This window comes from Alternaria hordeiaustralica (assembly GCF_023758085.1).
Source record: "Alternaria hordeiaustralica strain BMP 2776 chromosome Unknown scaffold_1, whole genome shotgun sequence".
NCBI lineage: Eukaryota > Fungi > Ascomycota > Dothideomycetes > Pleosporales > Pleosporaceae > Alternaria > Alternaria hordeiaustralica.
The window spans coordinates 1,374,781-1,392,713 of NW_026056773.1; the positions used below are offsets into that span (position 1 = coordinate 1,374,781).

The 17,933-nt window shown below is 53.2% G+C and overlaps 9 protein-coding genes across 9 annotated transcripts; 4 read left to right on the forward strand and 5 right to left on the reverse strand.

Annotated features, from left to right (window-relative positions):
• Positions 1 to 2,497: 2,497 nt before the first annotated feature.
• Positions 2,498 to 3,433, reverse strand: J4E84_000429 (uncharacterized protein; the record flags this gene model as incomplete). The annotated part of the gene is made up of 1 exon (XM_049383070.1): positions 2,498 to 3,433. One exon carries the CDS (start codon positions 3,431 to 3,433, stop codon positions 2,498 to 2,500), a length of 936 nt encoding a protein of 311 aa, XP_049248588.1.
• Positions 3,434 to 3,774: 341 nt separating this feature from the next.
• J4E84_000430 (uncharacterized protein) lies at positions 3,775 to 4,317 on the reverse strand (the record flags this gene model as incomplete). The annotated part of the gene is made up of 1 exon (XM_049383071.1): positions 3,775 to 4,317. The coding sequence occupies one exon, from the start codon at positions 4,315 to 4,317 to the stop codon at positions 3,775 to 3,777; it is 543 nt and encodes a 180-aa protein (XP_049248589.1).
• A 362-nt stretch (positions 4,318 to 4,679) lies between these two features.
• On the reverse strand, positions 4,680 to 5,948 carry J4E84_000431 (uncharacterized protein; the record flags this gene model as incomplete). Its single annotated transcript, XM_049383072.1, has 2 exons — positions 4,680 to 4,904; positions 4,956 to 5,948. 2 exons carry the CDS (start codon positions 5,946 to 5,948, stop codon positions 4,680 to 4,682), a joined length of 1,218 nt encoding a protein of 405 aa, XP_049248590.1.
• A 2,282-nt stretch (positions 5,949 to 8,230) lies between these two features.
• On the forward strand, positions 8,231 to 9,139 carry J4E84_000432 (uncharacterized protein; the record flags this gene model as incomplete). Its single annotated transcript, XM_049383073.1, has 1 exon — positions 8,231 to 9,139. One exon carries the CDS (start codon positions 8,231 to 8,233, stop codon positions 9,137 to 9,139), a length of 909 nt encoding a protein of 302 aa, XP_049248591.1.
• A 123-nt stretch (positions 9,140 to 9,262) lies between these two features.
• On the forward strand, positions 9,263 to 10,636 carry J4E84_000433 (uncharacterized protein; the record flags this gene model as incomplete). Its single annotated transcript, XM_049383074.1, has 2 exons — positions 9,263 to 9,313; positions 9,647 to 10,636. The coding sequence occupies 2 exons, from the start codon at positions 9,263 to 9,265 to the stop codon at positions 10,634 to 10,636; spliced, it is 1,041 nt and encodes a 346-aa protein (XP_049248592.1).
• A 542-nt stretch (positions 10,637 to 11,178) lies between these two features.
• Positions 11,179 to 12,462, forward strand: J4E84_000434 (uncharacterized protein; the record flags this gene model as incomplete). Its single annotated transcript, XM_049383075.1, has 1 exon — positions 11,179 to 12,462. One exon carries the CDS (start codon positions 11,179 to 11,181, stop codon positions 12,460 to 12,462), a length of 1,284 nt encoding a protein of 427 aa, XP_049248593.1.
• Positions 12,463 to 12,659: 197 nt separating this feature from the next.
• J4E84_000435 (uncharacterized protein) lies at positions 12,660 to 13,262 on the reverse strand (the record flags this gene model as incomplete). Its single annotated transcript, XM_049383076.1, has 2 exons — positions 12,660 to 12,964; positions 13,013 to 13,262. 2 exons carry the CDS (start codon positions 13,260 to 13,262, stop codon positions 12,660 to 12,662), a joined length of 555 nt encoding a protein of 184 aa, XP_049248594.1.
• Positions 13,263 to 13,710: 448 nt separating this feature from the next.
• On the forward strand, positions 13,711 to 16,092 carry J4E84_000436 (uncharacterized protein; the record flags this gene model as incomplete). Its single annotated transcript, XM_049383077.1, has 4 exons — positions 13,711 to 13,749; positions 13,911 to 14,095; positions 14,143 to 15,012; positions 15,063 to 16,092. 4 exons carry the CDS (start codon positions 13,711 to 13,713, stop codon positions 16,090 to 16,092), a joined length of 2,124 nt encoding a protein of 707 aa, XP_049248595.1.
• Positions 16,093 to 16,414: 322 nt separating this feature from the next.
• J4E84_000437 (uncharacterized protein) lies at positions 16,415 to 17,360 on the reverse strand (the record flags this gene model as incomplete). Its single annotated transcript, XM_049383078.1, has 2 exons — positions 16,415 to 16,611; positions 16,667 to 17,360. 2 exons carry the CDS (start codon positions 17,358 to 17,360, stop codon positions 16,415 to 16,417), a joined length of 891 nt encoding a protein of 296 aa, XP_049248596.1.
• Between the last annotated feature and the right edge of the window lie 573 nt (positions 17,361 to 17,933).

A 17,933-nucleotide genomic window follows, 5' to 3' on the forward strand; every position in this document is an offset into this window, starting at 1 on the left:
GCAGAACCCTCTCGTCCCCTGAACTTCTCGATGCCACCCACACCACTCAACACTACCAAAGAGATGCATAGGCCCGTATCTCCTAGACTGAAGCGCGCAGAAGCTTGACTTTTGCATTGTGCGACGATGCTTGACAGTTCTAGAACGGCTACGTGTCGCCTGCAGTGGAAATGGGGGGTGTGGGCAACGAAGAGACGGACGAGGTAGGAGAGGCACGAAATCGAACGATCTATCACCTATCTCCCGGCTTTCAATTCGACCGCAAGCGGTGGATATCGAAGAGGCACAGAGAAGGAGACGTCGGCCTCGAAGCCGTGAGCCTGTAGCAAGAAGATGGTGTCTGAGGATTGCATGTCAGCAATGACGTTGCATAGGACACCGTCGTCTGTTCAAAGCAGATTTCGGAGCAAGACATGCCGCTGGTCGGACTGCCGAACACTTGTTTTGCGGGAGTTTGAACCTGCCTCCGTACTCCCTTGTCAAGCATCTCTTCGGAGATGGACCGGAGAGCAGTCGCACCACCATGTGCGTCGGCCAGCTGCCGCCGTCTGTCAACTCAACCACACAGGCCGGGACGCACGCCACTAACCTCTTTCCATCCTGGTTCACATACGCGTATGTATTCCGTGTCCATATTGTGTGAGGAGAAGCTGACGCAACTTAGGTAGCCGAACTGGGTGGGAGGCGAAGAGAGATTGTAAGATATAGGATGGAGGTTGAAGCGGTGGCGATACGAGATGGGGAGGAAGGTAAGAGACCGTTGAGAGACACGATTGACTCTGTGCTGACCCGGAGGTAGGTGGACGTTGCAGTATCGTGGCGGAGACAAGGTGATGGGTGTGCGAGCCTGGCGGCTCACAATGCTTCGTGGGAAGCCCGGCTGCGCGGTGGATGTAGCGAGCGGCAATCGATTGTTTGCCGAATTCTCCCAGTCCGATGCACTGTGCCCAAAGTTTCCAGCGCCCGGTATGCGTTCTAACTTCAGACAGGTATGCTAATCGTCGTGTAGGAGGCCGCGAGTGAGGCGGGGTAGGAGCCGCAGGATGCTCGCCGGCGGAGGATCAAGGAGCCGCGCCATCGTCGCCGGACAACGCACGTCGACAGCGCAAGGCCATCCGAGGGAAGCTCGACGAGCTCGAGGGCCTCTTCGGTATCTTGTTGGTCTCTCTCGCGATCGTGGACGGGGCGGTTCATGGCGTGGATTCGGCGGCTTCGGTCAAGCTCTCGGTCGTGTCCTATGCTACGGCGGCACGTTAGGGGCGAGCGGAGCTACTCTGCCGTAAGAGGAGGATTGTGTCATCACCAGAAGCCAGTCCGAGACTATAGCCTCGATGTGGTGGGGTGATTGGGTTGGGGTAGTCTGCGGGCTTGAGGAAGGGGCAGAGAATTGAAGCAACCAACTTCATTTGGTCCGTGCGCTGGAGATGCCTTCCCCGAGCAGCCCAGCAACACCACCACCGCCCTCACAGAGCTGCATGAGGCACCCCCAAAGCTGCGTCTTATCCATACGACCTTCCTCAGTTTCATCAGATGCGCGTCATCAGGGTAGAGACGATCTGTTCGCCAGTCGCAGATTGGGAAACCTCCGCAGGGCAAAAGAAAACCCGGGGCCGACGACATCCCTAGCAGCGGTGACGGGACTTCGCGAGCGCCTACGACAGGCATGCATAGTCAACAGCATTTCGCCAGACACGTCTGACATCTCCCAATACAGCGTGGCGCCTTCTCTGTCTATGCGCATCGCCGTGGCACAGAGGCTAGGAGCGGCTGCTACAGCTGACGGCAACCCTGGATCTCGCGACCGGAGCGGAACGAATCACAACAATAGCCTATGAGCCTCCGGATCTGTATGGTACTCGAAGATCCTCGACAAGAGGACACCGGCGGCATCTTGCAAGCGGATCGAGTACTCGCGGCGAACAACGGAGGTGTCCGCGAACGACGGCCGTCGAGGGAACGTATACCTTCATGTTGCACACCCACGATACCGGTCGTACACGAGACGATCGTGCAAATTATACGTCTCAGACTCATGGGTACTCGACATTCGACATCACCGATGACGAGAACGCCATTAATCCACAACGCATGATTCTGGGGCCGAGGGAGAACTCGAGCGGATGAGTCGCACAGTCTCGCAGAAGCTCGGGAAGGGCCCGAATCACGCTCTAGCGAACATCGCGTAGCCCGCCGGCTCAGACCAAGTATATGAATACTCGGCAGGAAACATCACGGAGAGCATGTGCATCGTGGTGTTTTACGATAAGAATCTGGTATCGGGGAATGACGCCGAGTTTGAAAATCTGCTCGTGTTGTTTCTTCACATACTAGTCGGCAGCTAATCGGGCGCATCCAGCTGTTGCAGATCTGTCGTGCATGGAGCAGGTGCACAGAAGTTGGTAACGGGTGTTGGTCTATTCCAACGCTACAACATATGGAGATCAGATGAACTCCGATGAGTCTCCGTCGCCATCCTTTGAAGACGTCTTCCACGTGTTTACCTAGGTATGTACTCCATTCCAATGCCCACATCCCAAACCTCTTCCAGAGGCAACTCTTCGCCCTCCACGACATCTTTTTCCGTGATCTTCTCATCGTCTAGTGCTTCTCGTAACTCCTTGAGAGCCGACGCATCTGTCAAGCTCTGCTTTAGCTCCACGAAGCTTTTCCCGCATTCCTTCCAAAGATCTTCTAGTATGTCTGTCTCTTTGATCTCGCCTGCTGCTCGATCATGGATCATTTTGCACTGATCGTTGGCTTGCTTCCGATCTTCATCTTGGAACTGCTCTGGTCGCCAGTGTTCAGCAATCTCCGTGTTTCCCTTCCACATTTTCCTGGCTAAGTAAAGGGTGTGCTCAAACTCCTTGGGTCGATTGTAAGGCCAAATCCCCCCAAAGTCGATGAGTGTTACGGTCGGGAAGAGGTCGTCATCTTTGTTGCTTAGCATGACGTTGCCGCCTTCCTTCATATCGATATGGCAGTATCCGTGCTCTTTGAGGTGCCTTTGGACGCGTACGAGTTCGGCAAAGACGTGGAAGATGACACAAGGCGGTAGCCCGTGTACTTTGTAGATCTTGTGGTTTCTCAGCAGGTCTTGGATGCTGTGTCCAGGTATGTATTCAAGAGCATGCCAATTGGGACTATCCATGTCCGGGTAGCCACGTACAGCGGCGATTAGATGATCTCTATCGCCTTCCATTCCTTTGAGCTTCTCGAGTAAGCTTTTCCTGATCGATGTAACCTTCTCGCCTGAATTGAACTTGAGACCTACGCATGACGCCAGAGTTTTCGAACTAGAACGATGTACAGCGAGAACGACATAGCCTTCTTGACCTGATCCAAGATGTCTGAGAGCAATGAATTCCTCTTTTGCGCTCTGCGGAATGATGATCTTGCGAACGCGATCTGAATCTGTACGTGAATGCGAAGCCATTGGTAAGGTAGCTGGGTACAATACAATGCTACAACAGGCGAGGATGGGGTTTATATCAATCTACACAGAGCAAACTTGTATGCTTAAGGTGTCATCTGCGGCTACCACAAACACGTTGTAGTCCTCACGATCATACAATTGCGTCATGGTAATGACCTTGCGGCATATCAGCCCACATGATTGATCCGCTCCCTAACGTTGGTGGCAAGCTTGAGGTATCCCGCGCTCGAGTTTCAGGCTTCCATTACTATCTGTACATGCCGATGTCTTCTGCAGCCGCCACTAATATACAGACTTCCGTCGACAATGACGTCTACGTCGCCGTCCTCCACCGCCTCCCCCTACTCCTCAACCCCGACCACTGCATCCCAAAGCGCCTCTCTGACGTCCGCCGACCTCCCCTTGTCGTATAGCTCCTTCGCCGAGCAATCCGCCAGATTCCTCCACCTCCTCTTGAGGTCTTTCCACGACAGTTGCCCCTGTGGGTCGTAACCCGTAACGAACGAGTACAATCTGTCTCCATCCCTCAAACTCCTCCCTTTGCTATCCTTGAGCTTCTCGCCCTTCTTGGTGGTGCGGAATTCGTCTGGGATGCGTGCTTCGCCGTTTGTGAGATATTGAAGCAGATTCATGATCTGCTTGACAACGGCTTGCTCGTCCCACACAGCAACATCCTCGAGGTGCACAATCTGTACTTGAGGCAACTCCTGCTCCATTGTAGGTGATAGGAGGATGTTGGTTGCGCTGAGATCTGCGTGGCAGATGTTGTTCGGTTCGAGGTCCATGTTGTGTGTGTTGATGAGGTCCGCGAAGATCTTGCAGACGAGGAAGGGTGGGAGGCCGTCGGGAGAGAGAGCGTCCTTGAGGCATTGGAGGCATGTCATTATATGAGCTTGATGTGGGTAATGGTTTCGAGAATGGAGATGATTTGGGTAATGGTATCGAGGAAAGAGATGATGTTGACTCGATAGTAAAGTACGGAAAGGTCAAAAGTCTGTTTGCAAGAAACGCGATGGCCTGTGAGTGTGTGCGTGTGCCGGCTAGTCTTTGATAGGCGAGCTTTACGCGGTGACTGCGCGGCTCATTTAAACTCACGGAAAGTTTCATCAGTGAACGTGGAAAATTTGATGAATCAGGGACTAAGGATACATATAAGAGACACACATGAAAGAAGTAAGGGCATGCATTTACTACACTACATCGACTATAGAAGTCGCTATTGACGGAGTTGAACACTCAAGTATACTCAAGCCTTCTTGTCCTTTGACGAGATCACGCCAGTCAGCTGGATAGCGTCGTCCACCAAGTTGTTGAGCTGATCAAATTCGCCCGCGAGCCACCTATCTAGCAAAACCTGGTCTTCACTAACAAATATAGGGCGCTCTGCCGGCAGAACCTTAGTGCATTCTTTGAGATCGTTGATGTTGTTGACGCCAAGAAGAGACAAACGTGTGTAGGCTTTAGCGTAGTCCTGCATCAATATGTTAGCTAGGTCCTTTCTCGGGTATTTGGCGAGTCATACCGCATTCCATTGAGGCTGAGCAGTACCTCGAACGCTAAACTGCGCCCAAGAAGCGCTCGTCCTCGAGTCCTTGCTCAAGTTGATGTCACTTTGGAACTTGATGATACGAACAGGTGTGTTAGGGTTTGTCGTCTGTGGGTAGAAGGCCATGTCCCAGACACCGGGAGTAGAGTCTTGTGGGTCGCCATCGCGGCTAGTGTCGACGAAGTGTTGCTGCGATGTAGTGTGCGCTCCGACCAACGCGACTAGATCGTGTGCGTCGATGGTCTTGTCTTGGAAAAGCTTGATGAGCTTATCCGCGGAATCCTTTTCCCCAGGGAGAAGACCAGTAGGCCCAGCTTTGCTGTTGTCCTTACGCCCAATGAACGTTCTGACCCTGGGTCCAAGTGGACATACAACAGTGGCGACGTTGGCACCAAACTGGATGATGTCCGCCATGCTCATTCCGTACTGGTTGTATTTGTTGTACCACTTCTTCGTTTGGTCGGCAATTGCTGAAAGGCCGTTATTATCTGTTCGCGACATCTCGTCGCTGAGGAGAATACTGCCGTCTGCACCGCCATAACTGCTGCTCTTAGACCATACGCCTGCGTCATGGAAGCCCAGACGAACAGCTTGACGAGCAAACTTGCTGCAGCGACCGGAAGTACCGTTGAACTTGGCCGTCATCTCGTACGCGAGCCACTTCCAATGACAGCACATGTCGGCTTTGCAGGCGGCACTGCCGATGTTGCCAGCAGGGATGGAGCTATCGATGGTGGCAGACTCCGCAGACTTCTGGTCGAGGATGATCGCTTTGATGTCTTTCCCGATGGCAGTGAGCTTGGAGTCTGCGAGTGTCTTCAGGTCGCCGATGAGCTCTTTCGATGCTTGTCGCTTTTCACGGGCAGCGAGATAGCGCATCTCTGCCATGGTATCGCCCATCCCTGGGTGGGCTTCAGTGAGGGGCGTGCATGCCAGGAGAGCATAGCTGAAGTAAGAGAAGGCTTTCATCTTGCTTGATGATGATGATGCAACAATTATGGAGTGACAGAGTGGACAACTTGATATGAGTGAAATGATCGTGCGTGGATTCGGACTCTTATAGACTTCCTCTGAGTAACCCTAAGGAGTACATCTCGCTTCAGTGATACGTTAGATTGAGACATGATTGCTACCGACCGTCCAGAATGCCGGTATCAGGGTGCAGATGGATACGACCGCTGTTTACCCTGCATATACTGTCATACCATATGGCATTCACCTCGCTGATCAAAAGCTTCTGACCCCATCTTCATCGTATCATATCCGGGTGTAAAGTCGACAGACCATCTGGAAGGCCGAGATTCCAGAAAGGAAGGAGCTGACAGCCAAGAGGTAAGATCGGAGGCTAGATGATTGGTTAAGACCGAGCAAGGTGGTAAGAAAGACGTGCCTGGCTACCGGGTACGCGAACACGGGAGGCGAAGATTGGTTTGGAATGCTGCCGTAATACGTGAAGTATATTGCACGTGCAGCTGAACGCAGAGCTGGGATCTTCTCGTGTGCTAGTTAGGCTACGCAGGGGCTGAGACTGATACTTATTCTGGCGGATACTTATGTGAAACACATATCAATTACACAGTATCAATGGTCATCAGCTTCGGTATACTGCCGTGTTGTGTAGATCACAGTACGCTCTTACTTCTGAACAGCTTCCATGCTTTTGTCAACAACAATGAACACGCGGGATATTAGACGGCGGCCGAAAGGACCGGCAAGTCCAGACGCAGGCAATATACCGAGCTCGTATAGGGAACAGTCGGATGGTCCACAGGTAATACGACTATTCTTAGAAGCTGCCAGTGTGTCGGTCCCAGGTTGCAGGCTGTAGATCCTGCGACCGCAATATCAACCCGTCGATGGTGGAACCGAGCTACGTTAGTGCTTCAGCCTCACAATCAAAGTAGATCTAGGCATATATTCCCAGGACCACTGGCTATCGTATTCGACGCACCGCGGACGGCACTGCAGAGCGAGACGAGAAGAGGCGTCGAGCGAGAACGAATTTTAGAGCGACTAGGTAGTGATGCGTGTGGCAGACAACTGCAGTGAACCGGTAAGCTGCAGGCCAGGGCGCCGCCGCCAGGCGAGTAACATTTAGCCGGATAACACACAGTACTCAACGGCTTCTTCTTCGTACCGAGCCACGGTTCGATGCCAATGCAAGAAGCTGCCTTTGCATGTGCGTCTTGTTTAGCATACCAAACACGTGGTTTGCTGTGCCTTCTGCCAGAGATGTAATGTCGATCGTTCATCATGCGTGATGAAAGCCGAGATCATGAACTTCATCCTACGCATATATCGCATGCGGTTGTACAGGATGACAAGCCGAGGGTATAGGATGCTGATAAGCCGGTACTTGTGACGGTACTGGGCTACTCCAAGCAATGGATAACACTCGACGTGATCGGTCGCGAGGTTCGATGGAGTCGGCGTGTGCTGGCGCATACGTTGAGGAACGACGCAGTAAAAAGGTCACATTGTCCAAATGGAGGACCTCAGCTTGTGTGTTCCCCCATCTTGCAGCTGCGGTCGTCGCGATGTGGACTGCTCATGGCACGAAGGAAAGCCCGTCATCCGCCAGTGGACCTCGGAGGTTGAGGCTGAGAAGGCAGATCCGCGCGCTGTGGGCTGCCGAAGAAGTCTGGGTGAACACAAATGATGCGCACACACCAGCAGGACGACTGTAACGCATTGAGGGTTGTAGAGGCCGCCGTCGTCGCCGTCGCGAAAGCTGGCGCTGCTGGGTCAGAAGGGGATGAAGGAGATGACGTGGGGCCGGGCCGAAATCGCGCCATCCGGACTCGGCCTAGACGGGATCTAATTCCATCCCTACTAGAGAGCCATCTCTCTTCACAGCCACCAACTTCCCACACCAAAACGCTGCACAGTTGCGTTGCGCCCAATAGCAAATCTCCGCAAGGATCGAAAGGATTGAAAGGATGGGCACAGTCGCAACTTTGTTCGTCTTTGATTCCGACGGTGTTGGAAAGTAACACAGGCGCCGCAATGCTGCGGACCGCGATCGGTTCTCATGGCGCAGCCGCGCTCAGCCCTTACAAAAAGACGAGCTCTTTCTCTCGTATCTCAGGCTCTCCGTCGCTTCATTCATGCGTGTTGTTGATCTTGTTAGCTTGTCTCTAGTCCACACAACCCCCTCAGTCTCCTTACCAGCGCTTTAGTCGTCAAGTGCATCCCAACGCTCGTTCGCACCTTTTCTAATTCTAGTTTGCTATACAACCGCCCCCGCGAAGATGCTACCGAGCAAACTGCGACGCCTGTCTAGCCTGTTCTCGAACCCGAAGACCTCCTTCCAGGTCTTATCAGATCTCAACCTAGACTACGATTCACAATACCTTGCGTTCCACGTACCCGTCGCGGCGCCCTTCTTGATACTTGCTGGAAACATTGGCAGGCTTATAGACTACGAGCTGTATCTGTGGTTTCTGATTCGACGGTGTGGTCTTCATGAGAAGGTATTTCTGGTGCTCGGTCCGCTGGAGTTCCACGGCATTAGCTGGATGGACGGCTTACAGTTGGCGCACAAGATGGAGAGAGAGCCTTCTCTGAAGGGGAAATTGGAGATACTATACGAGACGGGAAGCGACGTGCCGGGCACGAACATTACGCTACTTGGCTGCACGCTGTGGAGTAACATACCGGATTCGGACGCACCTGCTGTGCTGCGAAAGATGCCCGAATTCAACAGGGATACCGGTATAGAGATGTGGGACGTCGTCAAGCACAACTCGGAGCATAAAAGGGACTTGAGGTGGCTCTTGGATGCAGTCAACAGCCGCAATGCATCACCGAGTGGCGCGTTAGCACTGACATGTTCCGGAGCGTCAAAAGATGAGCGACAAATCGTCGTTGTCACGTCCTTCGCGCCAGATCTACCTGGTTGTTTGGACTCCTGGCACGTAGATGCGCCTTGGGCATCTGCATACGGGACCAATCTGCTACATGGCCCTCATTTTCGCAATGTGAAGGTGTGGATCTCGGGTATGACAGGCCGGACATGTGAGTTTAAGCGAGGCGACACAAGGCTCGTGAGCAACCAGCGGGGCCGAGAGGGCGAACATGCAACTGGTCTTCTGAAAGCAGGCATGTCCGATAGGCAGAAGACCGGCCTGTTCGACGTCATGCGGGTGGTCAAGATTTAAAAATCCTTCAAGTTATACAGCCGACGGCAGGATTCGTCTCAATATTAACCAAGCCGCTAACAGCAACTCGTTGTGCACCCAAGCCTGAATGCGAGGTACGACGCGAAAATGCGAGCCCCACATATGTACGCTGACCAATCCGACGCCACGCCCTTCGACATGCGCCGGCATGTGGTCACACTTTGGCATCGTCATGCTTGCGGCGTAGCACATGCAACGTAGCAAGTAAGGAGACCCATCCTGATAGTGACTTTGGATATCCTATAACTAGCAGGATCATCTCCAGAGTGTCCTGCAACGATTGCAGAATCGTTTCCAATTTCGAGATCTACGATGTCTTCTTCCACCGAGACCGTAACTCTAACGGCATCATGTCTCTGTGGCGCTCACAACTACAGTACAACCTTTCCTGCATCCGCTCTTCCCTTACCAGGGCATGTGTGCCACTGCACGACCTGTCGGCACCTGTGCGGCTCGCTCCACACATCGCTCACATCATGGCCTGAGCCTCGCGCCAACGTCGACATTTCCAGCCTTCGGACATTCAGCTGCTGGGAGCGCTTCGACCTCTTATTCTGCCCTACCTGCTCAAGCCCGGTCTTCTGTGCCTTCAAAGATCCGGCCAGGAATCTGGGAGTGGTCACTGGTGCGCTCGGTAACGTGGACATCGGAGGTCGCCAGTTGATCAAGTTCGGTGGGCAGGGTTTCGTGGCCGACACGGAGGATGGTGGTGCAAGTCCTTGGCTCTGTGCTCTCAATGGTGAAGGGGAGGATCTGAAGCGGTATGAAAGTGTGGTAGCCGGTCGTGGCCCTGGAGCGAAGGAGTTACCTGCAGACTGGCCACAGTCGTCCACTCTTCCGGAACTCAAAGCGAAAGAGGAAGAAAGTGTACCAATACGCTGCAAATGTGGCGGGGTAGATCTGGTCCTCCAGCGTGGCGATTACAAGCACATGGCCCAGGATGAGCTTCCCTCCAACGTCGAACCTGTCAGTAGGAAGCTCAAAGCCGGCTTCTGTGGATGCGACAGCTGCAGATTGCAAAGTGGGAGTGACGTCTTTGACTGGACGTACGCAGAGACGAAGTACATATCCTTCGGAAAGGACAGCAGCAAAGCCTTCCCCAAAGACATGTACGCCCTCAACGAACTCATCGACGCGGAAGACCCCGCTGTGGGTACGCTGAAGTACTACAACTCTTCGCCTGATATCTATCGCCACTTCTGCGACACCTGTTCCGCAGTGGTCTTCTACACTACTGGCAAACGGCCACAGATTTTCGACATCGCTATTGGCCTGTTGGAGTCTAAGGATGGAGCTCGAGTTGAAAACATGCTGTATTGGCCTTTTGGAATTACGTTCAGTTTCCAGGAAGATGGTGATGGTGGGTGGCGAGAGGGTGTGTATAAGAGGCTGAGAACCAAGGCGGAGGAGTGGCGCATTGCAAGGGGATACCCGAAGAATTGGAAGAGCAGTGCTGAGTATCAAGACATCAAATGATATTGAGTATCATAGCTTCCGAATTCATGGTCAAAGACATTCGAGCTTCGTCCCGAACTCAGCTCATCGTATTCACCAGAAAAATCTCTTTCACTACATATACCACGCGCACCTATCCATGCGCGTCGGGAACCACTGACTATAATCTTCATTGGCATCGCTTCTCTAGTAAAAGAGTCGTTCAGAGACTTCCCTAGCAGTATACAACGAGCGGCACATGAACGCGAGACTTTGGAAGCAGACTTTTGCAGACGACGTGCCCTTTCTGGCTGTCAACAGTGCACACAGTATCTCACTGAGGTTCATCCTGATACGCTATTTCCCACTTAATGTGACGTTGTTAGCGCATCGAGCGCCTTCACACGCGTAGTGCCAGTGATGGTTTCCCTCCGGGGCTGTCGTATGCTGGGCTGGTGCACTATCATGCGCACAGTCACCGTGATTTCCCATTTGGGCAGTCCTCTCACTCGACTCCGCAACCAGCTCTGCAACCGACTTTGCAACCATCTCTTCTACCACATCGCTACCAACATTTCACGAATATGGACTCCTCCGCTCCGTCGTTCGATCAGGCGTCCGCTGTAAAACGTCTCCCCGGTGCCGTCCCCAGGCCCCCATCTGAGTCCTTCCGCGTGGTCAAGACCCTCTCAGCGCCGAGATCTTCCGCGGGAGTGTATCTTTGCCTACCTCGCGCGCTTCCCCCTCCATTCGAGCCGTCAAATAATATTGATCCGGATATTTCGGATGACACCATCGAAAACCACGACGCTTGGAAGACCCTGTCTGGATTTGCGCGCCTTCAACAGCAACTGCCGTTGCTCACATACAAGAACCTGGCCGACTGTTTGTACAAGAGCATGAAGGAAAACTGCACATCTTCGCTATCGGAACAACATTTGAAAATGCTGCCTCAGCTGGTGGTAGTCAAGACAAGGAAAGACACGGACGTGCTTCGCAACGAGGCAACGCAGTTCGAGGAGCACCGTAAGAGGGACAAAGCTTCGCTATTCATCGGTTCATATGTTCTACGCGCTGAGTACGCCAACTCGTCACCCACCTCGTACATCTGTCTCCGCCCCATTTTCGGTCCCACGTTGGCGCAGTTTGGCGAAGCGAACATTAAGAATGATCACGGTGGCATTCCCAGCTGGTTCGTTGCGCATATCATTCTGGGCTTGATCGATGCTGTATGGTTCCTACACGAGGAGGGTCTGGTACACGGGAAGATTGAGGCATCGAACATCATGCTCAATCTCTACCCTACGGTGCATCACCATCGGTACCGCGGCTATCCAGACATCCTGCTCATCGATTTCTCAGCCACTGGTCCAAGTAATGAAGACGCCATAAAAAAGGATGAGAGTGATATGCTCAAGGTCATAGAGCAAACCATCACCAGATGGAGCGATGTCGCCCCCTTCCTGGACACAGATGACGTCGGAGATCCTCTTATCGCTCTACTGGCAGCTGTCGAAATGACACTCAGTGGACATTTCGACGGGTACCACAGTATCTCCGACCTCCGTGACGGAGCTGAGGACTTGCGACACGAAGGTCCACATCTCATACCAAAAGTCTTAATGAAACTGCTACACGCCGACCTGGCGACGGCTGCTGAACTCGACCGCGCCGTACAAGAGCCAGCTGTGATTGAGGTAGTAGCCGACAAAGAAACGTTGGGGGAGATTTCAGAAGACGATTCTGTAACCGTGGGTGGAAGCGACTACGAGGGTGTGAATCCTGAAACCACGGGCGACAAGACGAGGATTATTGAAGACGGAGATGTGAAATTTGGCGAGAACGAAGAGTGGGCGCGTAGTGGCTGAGGCAACCTGAACACCACTCTCTGGTGGAGAACGAGCGAGAGAAGGACAAGAAAAAAGAACACGAGACGGGTACTGAGAAAAGGATCAGAGATGACGAGAATGGAATGGAGGAAGTCAGTATGCTGGCCTTGTATAAAGCCTAAGCGACTATTCCGTCACAGTAATCATAGAATACGTATCTCCAACCAGGACTGCGTCTACAACCACTCCTTCGGCACTGCCCTTTCCGACCATATCCTCTCACTTTCCCATGCCAGCCAATCTGATTTTGTTGTCGGTAAGAGTCCCATGCCATTCACTTTCCATATACCCAACGCCAACATCAGCATGTTGCATGCAATGTAAACGAGCTTGACACCGAGTAGTCGTCCAGATGTGCCGGGTGTCTCAAAGGGAGCGAAGGTGCGTTGAAGACCTAGTACAGCGAGAACGGGAGTTTTGAAGAGCGTGAAGACCATGAAGACGGAGAAAATTTGCAGAGTGTTGCCTGTCATGTACATGCCTGGTACTGTTAGTGTCTGCCCACAGAGTCTCCTGTCAAATGACATACCAAAAGCGTTCATGGGCAACTGCTTTGCGGGCGCGATGGCGACCTCCCACGCCTTCTTCATCTTGAGCGTATCCATCTCTTCTGGGGTTGGGGGCTGCCTCTGCGTCTTTGATGCCTGAGAACGCTCCTTCTTGGTGAGAGATGCCGTGTAGCCCGGTGGGTCTGAGAGCGAGGCGTTCTTCGGCTTGGATGCGGGCGTCGAGTTGAGGTCGAGCACCCACTGCGGGGGCGGTGGAGGCGATTTCGACATGATGGGGCGTCCTTGTGATGGCGAGGTGTCGGATAGCAGACTCTGAGATGTTGTTGCGGTGGCCAGGGTCCAGGGTCTCACGATGTTGCAACTTCGCTCGTGGTGTTGCGGAGCGGGCCTCTGGAGAGCTCCACATCTGGCGGCCTTGGCGGATGCACGTCCCCTCCTCCGTGTTGACCGCTGGCAGGCTTCCTAAAAGTTACGGTTCCCAAACATCACAGATCATTCCTGTCGTTACGCCTCTCCAGCCCTCTTCCACGTTCCTCCGATATGCGCGACACGATACGAAGCCGATAGACCAGCGAATCAGCCATCGAACCCCGCACGCTTCCTCGAGACGGCAAGGGAGGGGCGCTAAGTCGCGAGGGAGGTTATCTTGATTGTGCTACGGCAGGCACATGCATTGGGAGGACAGCCCAGCTGGCACACGCGACATCATTAGCCCAACATGAGCCAGGGCGGCCAAGATGCGAAGCTCTTTGCGAGGGTACGTCTGTCTCGTCATTCGTGCCACCCACGTCTCCGGCTTGTGCAATTGCATGTTCTCCTATTCAGCCTGTCTGTCTGCTATGAGCATCCACTGCCATGATGATGTTTCTACCCTACACCTTTGACAACGCGCGCTTACAAAACCTCCGCACCCCCCAGGGCAAAGTCGCGGAACTCCGTGTCGAACTCAACAATGGCAACAAGAAGGACAAGAACTTCTCCCAGAAGAAGACGGCCCTCAAGAAGATTGTCGCCAACATGACCATGAGCAACAACGACATGGTCGCGCTATTCATGGACATCGTGGGCTGCATGCACATACCGAGTTTGGAGATCAAGAAGATGTGGGTAGTGAGGATCACCTGAGGAAGGGCTATGCTGACGCGGGCAGGTGTTTCCTGTATCTCGTCAACTATGCCAGGATAAAACCTGACATTGCGCTCAAAGCGCTGCCCATCATACAGGAAGACATGCACGACAACAACCCCTTAGTTCGAGCACTCGCCCTACGGACCATGTCCTACGTTCACGTTCGAGAATTCGTCGAGGCAACCGTGCCGCACCTAAAGAACCTCCTCAAAGACTCCGATCCATACGTTCGAAAGACGGCAGCTTTCTGCGTGGCGAAGCTCTACGATCACGACCGACACTTGGTGGAACAATCAGATCTGATCGACAGGCTGAATGGCATGCTAAGAGACGAGAATCCCACAGTAGTGTCAAGTGCACTGGCAGGACTCATGGACATCTGGGAGCGAAGTGAGAACATCAAGCTCACAATTGACTATGCGAGCGCATCCAAGATTGTTCAGATCTTGCCAGACTGCTCAGAATGGGGTCAGACGTACATCCTAGAGGCTATGATGAACTACGTTCCCCAGGACACGAGCGAGGCTGCTCTCCTCGCGGAGCGCATATCGCCGCGCCTTTCTCACTCGAACTCTGCCGTCGTTCTTACCTGCATTCGCGTTATCCTCTACCTAATGAACTATATCAGCGATCAGAAAGTCGTCACTTCGTTATGCAACAAGCTGTCACCACCGCTCGTCACACTCCTCTCCAAGGGACCCGAGATTCAATACTTAGCACTTCGCAATGCCCTCCTGATCCTGCAACGCAGACCGGAAGTACTGCGGAACGATATCCGCGTCTTCTTTTGCAAATACAACGACCCTATCTACGTCAAGGTCACGAAACTTGAGCTCATTTTCATGCTGGCGACGGAGAGAAATATCAAGGAAGTGCTGACAGAGCTTTCTGAGTAAGTACTCTAAGGTCACTCTGAATATGGGTAACTGACATCTACGACAGATACGCTACCGAGATCGACGTCGACTTTGTGCGCAAGTCCGTACGCGCCATTGGCAAACTCGCCATCAAAATCGCGCCGGCTGCACAATTGTGCATCAGCACCCTCCTCTCGCTCGTCAGCACGAAGGTCTCATACATCGTACAAGAAGCGACCGTCGTCATCCGCAACATCTTCCGGAAATACCCCAACCAATACGAGTCGATTATCTCGACACTATGTGAGAACCTCGACTCACTAGACGAACCAGAAGCGAAAGCCGCTATGATCTGGGTCATCGGGCAATACGCAGACCGAATAGAAGACTCGGACGTCTTGCTGGAAGACTTCCTGGATACCTTCCAAGAAGAAACCCATGAGGTGCAATTGGCGCTACTTACCGCCACCGTCAAGTTGTTCATTCAAAGACCTACCCGCGGCTCCAATCTAGTACCCAAGGTATTGAAGTGGGCAACTGAGGAAACAGACAACCCCGATCTCCGCGATCGAGGCTACATGTACTGGCGTCTACTCTCTTCCGCACCCGAAGAAGCGAAGAAGGTCGTCATGGGCGAGAAGCCTCCCATTACTGCCGAGGAGTCTGAGAAGCTCGACCCTGGTACCCTGGAAGAGATGTGTCTGAACGTCGGCACACTGGCTACAGTGTACCTCAAACCAGTTAACCAAGTCTTCCGCAGCGCTCGCCCACGTAAACTGCAAGACTCACCAGCACTTCAAAAGCATGAACTCCCGACTGTCAAAGCAGCGCAGCAAGCTCGAGACCGCTCCGCCGCCGAACGCTCGCGACTCGACACCACTACTAACGGTAATGGATCGCTTTCGCCAACAAACGGCAATGGCATGGCGAACGCTGTCAGCGATGCAGACATGTACTTTGCTAGTGTAGGAAGGCAGAGCACGTTCGGTGGTAGTCCCATTGCGGATCAAGTTGGCGGCGGTGCTGGAGGTGGATGGGTGGTTAATCAAAATGAGCCACAGCACATGGTTTTGAGTCCTGGAGCGAACGACGGGAATCAGGATCTTTTACTTTAAAGGGGGCGGTTAGTATTAGTAGACGTTGTAGATAGTGTAATGATCACGGGGAGATGTACATCAAACAAAGCTTGACGGAAGTGAGACCTTTGTGCTATTTCAATGGTAGCAGACGCTTTCAACTATGTGAGCCATAGGTGTCATAGGCCCTCGTCGCCTATACGTCTCGACGGTTAAACCAATATGGTGTGTGCCATGTGTACATATCCTCAAACTTGAACCTGAAAATCATATCCTAATAGTCGCCCAATGAGATCATCATCTCCTTATCTGCAAGCAATACAGCATGCAAATAGATCCGTGATGCCGTTTGAACAGCCGTCTAGTCATCGGCCAACAGAGGTGCCCTCTCCCGGTCCTCGCTGACGATCTGACCACGGGGGAAGGGATCGCGTCCGAGCAGGCCAGGCATGCCAACAGCAAGCGAGAGGAGGAAGAGTAGACCGCCGATTGAGAAAGCGAAGATCCACTGGAGTTGGAGGAGATGTGGGCGAGTCAGGAACTGTCCGACACCAGTTGCTAGAAGCCAAGTTAGCCAAATCGATATTGCGTGATAGAGAGACGGAAGACTTACAGAAGGCCAGTACACTCAAGGCGAACCCCATGGTGTAATCCTTGTATGCAACCAAAAAGAACATGCCATACCCAAGCCACCCCCAAATAAACACATTCGCCACGATCCTCGCAGCAAAGTGATTCGAATGAACCGCAATAGCACCAACCCAGTACAACGCAACAAAGTTCCACGCAAGCGGTCCACTCACAGTACCCACATGGATCGTCCTCGGGGCAGCAGAGTGGCGGAAATAAGCCAAGCTGAGATTACCAAAGTTGAGCACGAGCAAGAAGAGCGCGAGCCAGAAGTGCGAGCGGGTGAAGAGGTGAACAAAGCCAAAGAGAAGAAGGTTGTTGGCGATGAAGTGCGAACCGAGGTTTGCAGCTGCAGTCACGTACGTCTCGTCGCTCATGTACAGGGCGTATGCGTAGCCGCCCTGCAGGATGAAGATGATGAGCACGTAGATGGAGGTGAAGATGCTGGACTGCGCGAACGGGGTTTGCGGATTGTTGTGCCAGAACTTGTGCGAGTGGGGGCCTGAGGGTGCGGCGAAGGTGGTGTAGATGGCGGAGATGACGAGGAGCAGCCACGAGATTGTGGTGGTGATCTTGTAGAGGAGGATGCTCTGGTCGGAGTGCGAGGTGCGTTTTGCGAAGGGGTTGAGCGTGCTGCTGCCGCCGTTGGAGTCGTTGGCGGGGGCGGCGTCGGCCATGGTTGTGAGGTTTGTTTGGGGTGTGGATGGGGAAACTTTTGGTGTAGATGTCGGTGGTGTTGTCGGTGGGAGGGGGGTAAAAGGTATAAGAGGAAGAAGAGAAACAGGTAGCACAAGCTGAACAAACGAAGAGCAAAGTGGAAGGTTCGATGGTCAATCGGGTACTTGCACCTTAGCCCACGCCTTCGCCCTAATCAAGTACCGGGACCCAGCAAACAAACCACGTCCAAGCGTCCTGTCAAAAGGTGCACAGGCAGGAGCGAAGAAGAAGCGTATCGACCTTTCCGTCGGATCAGCCACCATAAGTACACTACTCGCCCCCCATCTTCCAGCTGCCCCCATCCCCGTGTACGTTTCATCCTCCTACACACACGCCTCCCAGGCAACCAACTAGCCATCGCAATCAAGGACGCGACCCAGAAGTACGTCACGCCCCGTAAGCTAAGACCCTTGGACGTGCATGATGCGCATGTCGCGCTTTGGCTGCCCCGCACCGAAACCTTGTCCCATGATACGGAATGCACGCTAATCATTGGTTCCCGCGCCTGCCCACACCGATGTTGACATGCTACA